Source organism: Elephas maximus, chromosome 3 (assembly GCF_024166365.1).
Source record: "Elephas maximus indicus isolate mEleMax1 chromosome 3, mEleMax1 primary haplotype, whole genome shotgun sequence".
In the NCBI taxonomy this organism is placed as follows: Eukaryota; Metazoa; Chordata; class Mammalia; order Proboscidea; family Elephantidae; genus Elephas; species Elephas maximus.
Window position 1 is genome coordinate 172,586,606 of NC_064821.1, and position 13,291 is coordinate 172,599,896.

Here is a 13,291-nt window from a genome sequence, read left to right on the forward strand (position 1 = left end):
CTCTATTTTCTGTTTTTTTTCCTGCTACCATATTTTTCTTTTCTAAGAGCTCTTTGTTAGTCTCTAAAAGTTCCTCTTTTTTTTTTTTGCTTTTTAAGTAGATCTTGTTCTTGTTTCCTGGATTCATTATTTTCTTTTATATCTCTAAGGGTCTTAATTATATTTTTGTAGATTGCTTTTGTTCTCTGAGTTGCCTCTCTTTGTCCAAGCTCCTTTTTCTATTTATTTTAGCTTCTGACTTTTATCTAGGAGGCTTTCTTCAAATATTTGGAGATCTTTGGCTTTCTGGAAAGGGTGAAGCATTTTTAAAAAGTTAATTGGAAGGGAAGTCCGTGTATGTGGGTAGATCTGTCTCCCTGATGGCCTCACAAAAGAATGATTAGGTGGAAACATGATTTTATTGAGAAACCTTCCACTGTCAGTATCTGTTAGTCTCTTCTCTTGGGCCAGATAGTTTTTCTAGAGAGCAATCTCCAGAGTCTAGCCCGGGGTAGGGTTGAAGCACTGCAACCAGGATTCTGGAACTGAGCAGGGAAGAAAGATACACTACAAAATATGTGGACTTTGACTTAATCTCCTTCCAGAATGGCATGTTATCCCCCCTTAGAACTCTGCTTGATCTGACCGAGCCCAGGACCTCTTAATAAACCTCTGTAGAGAGTAAACTTTGACTGGGGTCAGCGAGGATTATTCGTCCAAAAGAAAAAAATAGTAGTAAAAAAAAAAAAAAAAGAAGAATTAGAGACTGAAATGATAAATTATTTTGTTTTGAGATTCAGAGTAAACTTTATTTGAATTTCTATCCATACAGCTCATCAGAACATTCGGTCATTAAACCACCTCTTGGAGATTCTTCAGGGAATCTATCAAGGTCAAGAGGAGAAGAGGTAATACTTTGGGGGAGGGGGTTTCATTGTTTTTATATACGTGCAAATTTCACTAAGGAATTCTCAATTCAAAGAAAGAAACATTTTTAGAAATATTCATTATTACTATTTTTTTAGAAGAACGCCTGGCGCATGGCATGTGTCATATATGTGTTAGGTACTATTTTTTTTTTACTACCACCACCACTACCATCATTAATATTTCTTGAATTTACTTTGAAAAATGGTAGATAGTTGTGCATATTAAAACTATATATGCCAAAACATTTGTCAATTCAACAATCTTTTTTTTTTTTAATTTTTATTGTTCTTTAAATGAAAGTTTACAAATCAAGTCAGTCTTTCATATGAAACCTTATATACACCTTGCTGTATACTTCTAGTAGCTCTCCTCCTAATGAGACAGCACACTCCTTCTCTCCACCCGTATTCCCATGTCCATTCAGCCAGCTTCTTTCCTCCTCGGCCTTCACATCTTCCTTCCAGACCAGAGCTGCATATATAGTCTCATGTGTCTACTTGATCGAGGAAGCTCACTCCTTATGAGTATTATTTTCTGTCCTAAAGAATTGTCTTTGGGAGTGGTTCCTGTCTTGGGCTAACAGAAGGGCTGGGGACCATGACCTCTGGGGTCCTTCTAGTCTCAGTCAGACCATGAAGTCTGGTCTTTTTTTGAGAATTTGAGGACTGCATCCCATTGCTCTCCTGCCACCTAAGAGATTCTCTGTTGTGTTCCCTGTCATGGCAGTCATCAGTTGTAGCGAAGCACCATCTGGTTCTTCCGGTCTCAGGCTGATGTAATCTCTGATTTTTGTGGTCCATTCTGACTCTTGGGCTCATAATTACCTTGTGTCTTTGGTGTTCTTCATTCTCCTTTGCTCCAGGTAGGTTGAGACCAGTTGAGGCATCTTAGATGGCAGCTTGCTAGCATTTAAGACCCCAGATGCCACTCTCCAAAATGGGATGCAGAATGTTTTCTTAATAGATTTTATTATGCTGGTTGACCTAGATGTCCCCTGAAACCATGGTCCCCAAACTCCCGCCCCTGCTACGCTGGCCTTTGAAGTGTTCGGTTAATTCAGAAAACTTCTTTGCTTTTGGTTTAGTCCAGTTGTGCTGACCTCTTGTGTAGTTTGTGTTGTCCTTCCCTTCACCTAAATTAGTTCTTGTCTACTATCTAATTGGTGAGTTCCTGTCTCTCTTCCTCCCTCCCTTCCGCCTCTCGTAACCATTGAAAATCATTATTTTTAACGCTGGTATTCATCTCAAGGTAGCTGAACTCTCACTGGGCTAAGGGAAGGGGCTGCTTCAAAACGCACATTTGGAAGTATTCATGTGAATGCCCCAGTAGTGACATTGGCACATGAGTTGGGGCTGTGTACTGCTCTCTGAACCCTATGGTTAATTTGTTCAGCTATTATTGATATCCCCTTTGGGTTTCTTATCAATACATATTTTTGTTTTGGAGCCAGATATCCTTCCCTAACTAGTATACAGCTTCGTTCTATCTTACTTTCTTTCGTTCATACTTTAACCCCCTGCATAGGGATATTATCTCAAACGCTTAAAGGGGCCAAACAGATAACAGAAATGAATAAAGTCAACCGTTTTTATGATAAGCACATAGGAGTATTTGTCTTGCACAAAGAAATATGCAGGCCCAATTTTCCTAGTTCTTTAGGTTTTCAAGAGAAGCTAGAAATAAAGATTTTTATGTGAAATCTATTTTAAAAATAGCAACAAATTAAAAAAAATTAAGACTCACTGGAGGAGAGCAAATAAAATTAATCTGTGTGGCTATAAACCAACTGTTAGTAATTATTATTAATGTGCTGTAGGGTAGTCTCCCTTTTTCTCTTATCCGCCCCATGCTATTTGTTTGGCAGCCACATTCCTCGTATATGGATTAATGGAAAATGTAGCCTTTTTAGTCAAATAAATTCAAACAAATAACAAAAGAATTCAATTCAGTTCCATGAAACAGACATAATGTGACATATCAGATTTGCCGTCTACCTCACAGTGAGGATGTATGGCATGAATACATATGTAAGAGCTTGGGTAGGGGGAGGCAGAGTCGCTTCATGGGTATAGTGGATCCTAGAGCTCCCACGATAGAACCAGAGCTGAAGTGATTTGCCTTTGTGTGGGCTCTGGACATATATATGTACTCACACAAAGGTAGGATTTGGTTGGTTCTGGTGACCACACCCGGTCCATAGGTCCCTGTTTCAGGTGTGTCAGTCCTGGTAAGGGTAGCCTACAGGATGGTTTCAAATGATTCCAGTAGCAGGAGTCAGCACAACTTTTATACAGAACTGCTTCAGTTTGCCTTCCTCAGAAGAAGGCTGTAGACAGACAGGTTCACAGTTTAAAATAAAAATGAAGCTTAAATAAGATGTTCATTTTTGCAGTTTAAAAGGGTATTTTACAATTTCGGTTTGAAATGCTAAAATACTGGTTGCTGGAGATAATGGTAAAATTTTTCTTTTTACACTAAATAGATTAAATAGTAGTCCTTTATACTTCCTGCTTTCAGAAACACAAATGATTCTTGTTTTTGTTAGAACTTCTGTATATGTGGGCTATTTTATTTCCTTAACAGCTGAAAGAGAATTTAATATAATAATGCATATTCTTATATTTTGTCATAGATGAAAAACTTGAATGTCTATGAGTTATTTGAGCTTCGTTTAGCAATGAGTGGCAAAAAATAGAAAACTTGGAGTTACTTTGGATTTGCCACTTGAGAGATGTATGATTGTGGATACTAAATATAAAGTTAAGACAGGAATAATACAGTCAGATGAGTTTAAAATGGAATAAAGACAAACTCTTGCAAAATCATTCTTTTCATAGGATGACTTCATATTCACTTTTTCATTCTTTTCATAGGATGACAAATCAAAAAAGCAATTTGTTTGTATTAATATTCTCGAAGATACACAAGCTGTTAGAGCAGTGGCTTTTCATCCAGGTGGTAGTTTATATGCTGTCGGGTCAAATTCAAAAACTCTGAGAGTATGCGCCTATCCAGAAGTAATTGATCCAAGGTAAGAATAGATGCCTTTGTTTTTGTTTTAATTTTATTGTGCCTTAGATGAAAGTTTACAGCACAAATTAGTTTCTCGTTTAGAAATTTATGCTTCAGGATGCTTCTTCAAACACACGTACCTGTTCTTACATAGACTTGGTGTTATCGTTACACCTAAAAAAAGATTTAGTATTATTAATACTCTAGTATTTATCCCAGTTGACTTGACGGCAACTAACAACATTAATCTACTTTTAAAAATATAGATGAAAAGCCCACTGAGGGCTAAAGTCTTAAGGAGCATGGCATCTAGGACCCTCTACAGCCAAGCCTCCCACTCACCCTACCCCACTCTGTCTCCTGAGTACCTTGGACTTTATTTAATCTATAATCTAGCCCCACAGATGCTTTCCCATGCCCCCCACTCAGCCCCTTCTTTCCCTACTTTATTATATCTTTACTCAAGTTGTATTCCTGGCTTCATCTTTTTCTGTAAAAATTCTCCCTGCCCTTTAAGGCCCATTACTTTATACTAGATGATAATACTTATACTTGCCTTACTATATATGTAGTGGTCATGACAACATCTACCCCTGCCAGATTTTAAAATCTGCATAGAGATCTTGCCTTTTTTATTTTTTATGCATCCCCCACCTCCCTGCATCCCTAGGGGCATTGCTTATATTATATGTTTAATAAATGTTTATTGAACTTTCTGAATTTAGAAGCATTCTTAGATTTTTTAAAATTATTTTCTTTTTTGTTTCTGAGTTAAAATCCATAAAAATATGTGAAATGGAGTTTTTTAAGTTATGTAGTTTATATCCTATGTAGTCTAAAATGAGAGTTAGATTAGTATGATAATAGTAGTTGTATTTTTTGGATTTTAAACATGTTTTAAATTTCTTTTTTCTAAGATTTTGAAAATTGTTATCAGTCTGTTACCTCATACTCTTTTTGCTCCCTCCTTCAGGGACAGCCATAGTATAAAAGTTAATATCAGTTAATTTTAGCAAGCAAGAAATTGAAATATCTTTCTGTAATATTTCTTTTTAGTGCACATGAAGCTCCGAAGCAGCCAGTGGTACGTTTTAAAAGGAATAAACACCATAAAGGATCCATTTACTGTGTGGCCTGGAGTCCTTGTGGACAGTTATTAGCAACAGGATCCAACGACAAATACGTCAAAGTTCTGCCCTTTAATGCGGAGACTTGTAATGCAACAGGTAGGGCCTGAGAAGTAGCTTCCCATACTTTATATATTCCTCATGTTATATCTCTATATATGTCTGTGTTATTTCTATTGAAATCTAAGAATTTAGCCTTAAGAAGACTTTTCTAAAACATTCTGACCGGTTGGTTATACTCATGAAGTATTATTCTTTTTTAGTCAAGTTTTTACGGATGGCAAGGTAGTGTCTAAGCTGCAGGAAATTATTGTTACCAGAAAAATAACTTTAAAATAATGACCTGAATTGTATTAATGGATATTTTCTAGAACATATCTGTCTTCCCATTTTCTTTGGGATAAAAAATAAGAAGGTATCTATATATATAACTCTATTTTAGGGATGAAAATAACTACATCAGTATTTTGATTTCTTGAAGTTCTTTGCTCAGTAAAGTGAAATTGATTATAATACTGATCCTTAAATGAAAGTAAAAACCATGCCATTCACATTACTCTTGGTGAGTTTTGAGGCAGTTTAGCAATCTCAAGTTATCACAGTAAGTTGAGCAGCATCTTTTTTTTTTTTAATTCTCATTGCTGTTTCAGGACCGGATCTGGAATTTAGTATGCATGATGGGACAATTAGAGACTTGGCATTTATGGAAGGCCCAGAAAGCGGGGGAGCTATTTTGATAAGCGCTGGAGCAGGGGATTGTAACATTTACACAACAGATTGTCAAAGAGGACAAGGCCTCCACGCTCTGAGTGGACATACTGGTATGTTATATCACTCTCAAATGCTGCTTTTCCTTGTGTTCGACCCATGCTATTTTTCCCCTAAGCATTTTCATTACTGAGGTATGTTTCATCAAAAGAAATTTCTTTAAGACAGGAAATCTTTATTTCAAAAAATTGTGAGCTTTGGGTAATAACACAGTAGTGACAGTTAACATTGCTGTTTCCTGTGTGCTAAATCCTTTACTTATATACATAATTCCATAATTTAGTCCTTGTAATAACCCTATGAAGTAGGCAGTTTTATTCCCATTTTCTACATGAATAAAGTAAGGCTGAAAGGGCAAAATGACTTGCCCAATATCACAAGTCTATTAAGTGGCTAAACTGAGATTTGAACCAGGTCTCTTTATTCTAAGCCTGGTGATCTAACCCCACAATCCTGTACTTACACCATGGACAAGTTACCATAATTTCAAATGATAATTTGTTTTCAGTTTTAATGATGATATCCTGAAATACTGAAAGAGCCTACTGTACTAATGAAATCACCAAAGAAAGATTAAGTTTTGTTCAGTATGGCTTTGCTGTTGTGAATTTTACTGAATTTTAATTAGTTGAAAATTGCCAATCTCTTTGATATACGTGGAAGATCTCTGTCACATAGTATATTTGGTTAAAGAGACCATCACATGCCCAATAAAAAGGAGCACTTCACTCTGAATGTGTTAAAGAAAAGTATTCTTCCACAGTAATAACTGAGTACATTATCTTTTACAGGGCATATTTTAGCACTTTACACCTGGAGTGGCTGGATGATTGCATCTGGTTCTCAAGATAAGACTGTTAGATTCTGGGATCTTCGAGTACCAAGCTGTGTTCGTGTTGTTGGCACAACATTCCACGGAACTGGTAGGTTTTTCTGGAATTTAGATGAAGTTTTATGAGAAAGAAGCTTTAAAAATTGCACTAGCCTACCAATAATAGGAACAATAGTAAAATAAGTATTCAGTATCTTACTGATTACTTTCAATTCTTTAAAAATGCTTTCATCTGTTACCTTATATGTAAAAATAATATTCAGCTTAGGAAACGGAGGTCCAGGGAAACTTAAGTATCATGCCCCAAAGTATACAGTTGGTAGTAGCAGGGCAATTTTAGAACTTTGACCTGTAAAAATCATTTTTTAAAATGCATGCACCTGGTAAAATTTCAAATTGTACAAAAGGGTATATACCATTTTCTTGCCACTCCTATTCTTTGGTCTCTTTCCCTAAGGGACCAGTTTCTGATTTATTCTTCTAAAAATATTCTGTAAATATAGAACCAAAAAGTTTGTCTGTATAATAAACTTCCTTCTCCTTTAAACATACCAAAGCATACGTAGTAGCATACAGTACACACCTTGATTCTTTAACTGAACAGGATGTCTTGGATTGTGAGTTGGCATCGACCTGATGGCGGTGGGTTTGGTTTTGGTTTGATGCAAACCCAGGCTGATGCTCTTTGCAGGATATCGCCTTTTAAAGCACAGGTATTTAAGAGTGCACAGTACTCTGCCACTGCATTTATTTTATTTTGGAGTACCTTTTCTGCCTTTTGTAGTTTTTAATAGCAGTTTTGTAGCAGTATACCTTATAGTGAAAAGACCTGCCTCATAGCCTTAATTTTTGGTGATTTTTTTTTTTAAAGTTTTATTTATTCTTTTCACTTTTATAGACTTTCTCCTACACTTTAATTCAAACCAGAAATGATTTCCTACAGCAAATTTGAGTTTGGAGTATACACATATGCCTATATGTATGTGTGTGTGTGTATATATATTTGTATATATATATTATCACTGACTTGTTTACAGTTATAGTTTGTATCTTATCAAAGTTAATGTATAACATAGTTTAAAGAACCAAACTCTTCAATAAAACTTATTAAGAAAAACAGCATTGCTCTGGGCATCGCCAGCTGTTGCCTTTCCCCAGTCCGTGTCTCATTTCCCTTTTCTCAGAGGCAGCCATTTTTAACTTTTTTAGCAGTTTTCTTTTGGTACTTCCATATTTCTAAATAACATGTCTATAATTATGTTTTTAAAGATTATTTATTGACTTCTCACCATAGAAGATGAAGATTTAACTTTTTTATGCCCTTTTCCAACTCCCACCATCCCTCATCCATATACCTACTTCTGTTCCCTAAACTTTAGATGTAGTTACATCAATTTTGACTAGATCAGCATTCATTGTTTACATTATTTTAATCATAAATGCTATTCAGATCTTGTTTTTTTCCTTACACATTTTTTTGTTTTCCTTAGTGTTAATAATTGTATTTCTTTGGTTTGCTTTTTTAGTCAGCATGCATAAAAATAGACTGCTATTTAAGGAGCCCTGGTGGCGCAGTGGTTAAGAGCTCAGCTGCTAACTGAAAGGTTGGCAGTTTGAATCCACTAGCTGCTCCTTGGAAACCCTGTGGGGGAGTTCTACTCTGTCCTATGGGTTCCTGTGAGTCGGAATGGACTCCACAGCAACAGGTTTCGTTTGGGTTTTGGTTTATCACTAATTTATCTCCAGACTCTCCCGTAGTTATCTAAATTATTTTCAGCTCCCTTTCTCATTCACAGAACTCTGGTGGTGAAGTGGTTAAGCATTTGGCTGCTAATCAAAAGGTCAGCAGTTTGAGTCCACCAGCTATACTCAACGGCAATGGTTTTTTTTTTGTTTTTTTCTTTTTCAGAGGCTTTGATTTTTTGGTCATCTCTCTCTTGGAGCATTAATCTCTTCTTCACTACTCTTCTTCACTACTTGTTCAGGCCAAAGCACATATAAAAATTTTACAAAATTGGAAACGCAAAAAAGTTCCTCTGTTGACCTCCTTTACCCCTCCCAGCTCTTACCCCCATTTTTATACTCCTTTTCTTATCCAGATGTCTCAGAAATCTTGCCTACACATGCTGTTTCCCAAATCCTCACCCTCAGTTTTCAACCTACTCCATTCTGGCTCCTGCTCCAACTACTGTAACAAAAACTGGTTTTTTCAAGATCACCAACAATCTTCGTGTTGCCAGATTACTTTATATCCTATTTTACTTCAACTCTTGGTGGCATGTAACATGGATAACCTCTTCCCTTTTGAACTTTTGCCCCTTTTACCCTTTTGGATAATTACTCCTTTATAGGCTGTTCCTTGTTTGTTCAACCTCTAAATGTTGGCATTCTTTAGGGCTCAGTGCTGGACTTTGTCTCCTTTCTTTCTTTAGATGATTACATCCATTCCCTGGCTTCAATATAACTCATGTTGACAGACTTTAAATTTTTATATCTAGCCCTAACTTCTTCTGTGTGCTGGGCTCATACTTCTGACCCACCCACTTGACATCTCCTTTTGGATATTTCACAGGCCTCTCAACCTTAACATGTCTTAAACCAAACTATTAACTCATGACTGGCCCCCAAAAGAGAACTGCCGCAGACTTCCCCACTCAGCTAGGTGGCACCACCTACCCATTGTTCCTGCCAGAAACCAGGTAGTCTTCCTTGATTCCTCTCTTTCTCCTTTCTCTTTAGTATTTACTCCATCAGCAGATCCTATTGTTTTAGCCTCAAAAATCTATCTTAAGTCCATCCACTTTTTATCTTTATTGCTACCACTCTGGGATAAACCACCACTCTCTCTCAACTTAACCACTGTAATTGCTTTCTACTGTCCTCTATACTTTCAATTTTGTCCACTCCAATCTGTGTTCCACACAACAGCCAGAAGAATATTCATTAAAAATAACAAATATGGGTTCAAGAATATTTTAAGGAATAAAGAAATATCCAGCATACAACAATGTGAAATTCACAGCATCTGACATGCAAACAAAAATTGCTAGACGTCAAAGAAGAAGGAAAATACGATCTATAATGAGGAGAAAAAAATTAATCAATAAAAATGGACTCAATAAAATGGACTATAGAATTAGTAGATAAGGATGTTAAAACAGTTATTATAAATACACTCCAATATATTCTAGAAGGTAAAGGAAAATGTGTTAAAGAGAGGCAAGGTACAAATAGAATATATAAATAAAAAAAAGCCAAATCGATTTACTAGAGTTGAAAAATACAATGTCTGAGATGCAAATGACACTGATACAGAATGGCCTTGACGGGAGATTTGACAATGTGGAAGAAAAAATTAGTAAATTTGAAGACAGCAGTAGAAACTCTCCAAAATGAAACACAGAGACTTAAAAAATAAAAAAGAACAGAGTATCAGTATCCTGTGTGCCCGTCTGTAACTGAGTTCCTGAAGGAGAGGAGGGAAAAGCGAACAGAAAAAGAAATTAAAGACGTAATGGCCAAAATGTTTCCAAATTTTATGAAAATTATAAAATACCAATTCAAGGATCTCAGTCAACGTCTGGTGTATTCTCTCTTGAAATCCTTCAAGACAACCATTAGAAACTGCAAACACAGACAACCTGATTTTTTAATACATCCAAAAAAAAAAAAAAAGAGCAATTTGTGGTTAACTACAGAGAGAAGCATTCATAAAACTTACCCAAAATATTGGAAGTGGCAGGTTTTTCCCATTTCTTTACAATAGAGTACAGATGATTTAATTCCAACTCACTGATGATTTTAGATCCTGAATGACCTCATGTCATTTCCTCCGCTTTTGTCTTAGTTATCTAGTGTTGCTATAACAAATTTGCTATAACAAAAATACCGCAAGTGGATAGCTTTAACAAAGAAAAACTTATTTCCTCACAGTAAAGTAGGCTGAAAGTATAAATTGAAGGCATCAGCTCCAGGAGAGGCTTTCTCTGTTAGCTCTGGAGGAGGTTTTTCTCATCAGTCTTCTCCTGGACTAGGAGCTTTTCCATGTAGGAACTCTGGGTTCAAAGGATGCACTCTGCTCCAAGCACTTCTTTCTTGGTGGTATGAGGTCCCCCTGTCTCTCTGCTCGATTCTCTCTCTTATATCCTGAAATAAACTGGCTTAAGACACAGTCTAATCCTGTAGATTGAGTCCTGCCTCATCAACACAGCTGCTGCCCATCCCCCCTCATTAATACCATAGAGGCAGGATTTACAACACAGGGTAAGACCACATCAGATGACAAAATGGTGGACAGTCACACGATACCAGGAATCACGGCCCAGCCAAATTGATATGCACATTTTTGGGGGACAGAATTCAATCCATGACAGCTTATAAATGCAAGAACTGAGAACCAGGAAGTTAAATAACTTGTCCAAGGTAATGTTAAATATTACAGAATCGACACTGGATTTAAGCCCTCTGGTTTTCAACCTAGAGAGCTTTCCAGTAAATTAGATGGAAACGCTCCCTTTGGTTTTTTTCAATTAAATTCCTGTACCATGGGCCAATCATGGAAACCCTGGTGGTATAGTGGTTACGGGCTACGGCTGGTAACCAAAAGGTCGGCAGTTCGAACCCATCAGGCGCTCCTTGGAAACTCTATGAGGCAGTTCTACTCTATCCTATACGGTTGCTATGAGTTGGAATTGACTGAACAGCAACGGGTTTATGGGCCAACCATAGGGTACTCCCAATGTATGTGCTAGAAATAAAGTTGCTTGGTCAAGGTAAAAAAAAACAAATCTGATCATATTACACCTTGCTTACACTTCAGTGACTTATTGCTCTTAGGTTAAAGTGCAGACTCTCTATCATGGCCCGTGATAGTCTGCTGATCTGGGTTTATGTATCCTTCTGGTCTCATCTCAGATCACTTGTTTCTTTCCGTTTAGTCCTGGGACATACCAAACTCTTCCTACTTCCAGCAAACTCACATGCTATTTTCTTAGCCTGAAATGTCCTCCTCATCTTTAGGTCTTGGCTTCAATGTTATCTTGCCAGGGAGACCTTCTTTGACTGCTCCAAGTGAAAGCTAACCATTATTTTCTATCACTAAATCCCATTTATTTTTTTCATAGTTCTTATCACTTCTTAAAATTATATATATTTGTGTTTTATCTATCTCCTCTGGTAGATTTTAAGTTTCACAAAGGCAGTAATCATATGTTTTATTATCCATAGTTAGATTTAGCACCTACCATAGTGCCTGGCCCAGGGAGTAGTGATTTAATAACTTTGTTGAGTAAATGAACCTGGATCTCTGTTAGCACCTTAACTTTGCATGTGTGAAACTAATTTTTCCCCTGCAAATCAGCTCTTCTTCTCATCTTCCCTGTTTTTGATAATGGTTCTCTTATTTCATCATTCAGCTAGATGTGAAATCTGGGACTCATTTTTCACTTCCTTTTTTGCTTCTGTCCAGGCCGTTAATTGCTGAAACTGTTGATTCTTTGTTAAAATTTTTCCTGAAATTTGTCTGTCTTCATTCAGGCCCCTATTCTCTTGTTATTCTATTATTCTATCTTGTCTTTCAATAGTCTCGCTTCTTCTAGAACCTCTCCATTTTATTTTAAGAGACATTTTCACTTGGATCAATCTATCCAAAGTACCTCTTGGTTTATGCCATTCACTTGCTTAGAAACCTGCAGTGATGCTTCACTGTCTACAGGAGGAGCAAGTTCAAACACTGTAGTTTGGGATTCAGGGTGCTTGATGGGTTGGCCCTAATCCGTCTTTTATGTTTTGCATCAAGACTGTTAACTCAGTAAACCAAGTAACTCCAGCCAATACCTGCCCTTAAATATTTGTTGTACTTTTTCGCTAAACATTCTCTCATGTCATTTTCTTCCTGACTGTAATTAAAACCAAACCCATTGCCATTGAGTCGTTTCCGACTGATAGTGATCCTATAGGACAGAGTAGAGCTGCCCCCTAGGGTTTCCAAGGCTGTAATCTTTATGGGAGCAGACTGCCACATCTTTCTCCTGTGGAGCAGCTTGTGGGTTTGAACTGCTGATCTCTAAGTTACCAGCTGAGTGTTTAACCACTGTGCTACAGGGGCTCCTCTGACTATAATAGCCTGCTTCTTTTCTCTATCAAAATTACAAGAAAATATTTTAATTACACATACATAAGTATACACACGTGCATGTACATTGTTATTTATACTGTTTATTGTTTTTCAAGATCTAACTTATGTCCCTTTTTTCTGTGACGTTTCCCCAGTCCACTTTGGTCTACAACATTGTTTCTCAACTTTATTTTCATTATTCCTCCTTAAGAAGGAAAATTTAATTTTTTCCTAACAAGAAAAATACTAAGGAATAAGATTTGTTGGGTAGTATTGAGTTTTGAAGGGTCACAAACCTTTGTAATGTTTATTTTTTCACTCCCTAAGAGCCATTTTTTGCTCCCTTAAATGCATGGTCTAACATATGGCTCCAGCCTTTGGACTCAGAGCTTATTCTCTGTTCAGTTCATGTTGGCAGTAAATCATATGCTGCTTTGGGGCGTTTCCTACACTGTTTTCCTAAAACATACGTTGGCATTTAATTTCTTGTTTCTCCAACTAGATGCTAAAAGCTAGGTATGGGAGTAT

At 36.8% G+C, this 13,291-nt stretch overlaps 1 protein-coding gene across 1 annotated transcript in view; it reads left to right on the forward strand.

The window, feature by feature from the left end:
* Positions 1-13,291, forward strand: part of WDR47 (WD repeat domain 47) — a 58,695-nt gene that overhangs the window by 41,355 nt on the left and 4,049 nt on the right. Inside the window, exons 9-13 of the mRNA XM_049880179.1 lie at positions 812-887; positions 3,783-3,940; positions 4,978-5,147; positions 5,699-5,869; positions 6,608-6,739. Coding sequence (XP_049736136.1) covers positions 812-887; positions 3,783-3,940; positions 4,978-5,147; positions 5,699-5,869; positions 6,608-6,739 — 707 coding nt within the window. The remainder of the gene's footprint in view (positions 1-811; positions 888-3,782; positions 3,941-4,977; positions 5,148-5,698; positions 5,870-6,607; positions 6,740-13,291) is intronic.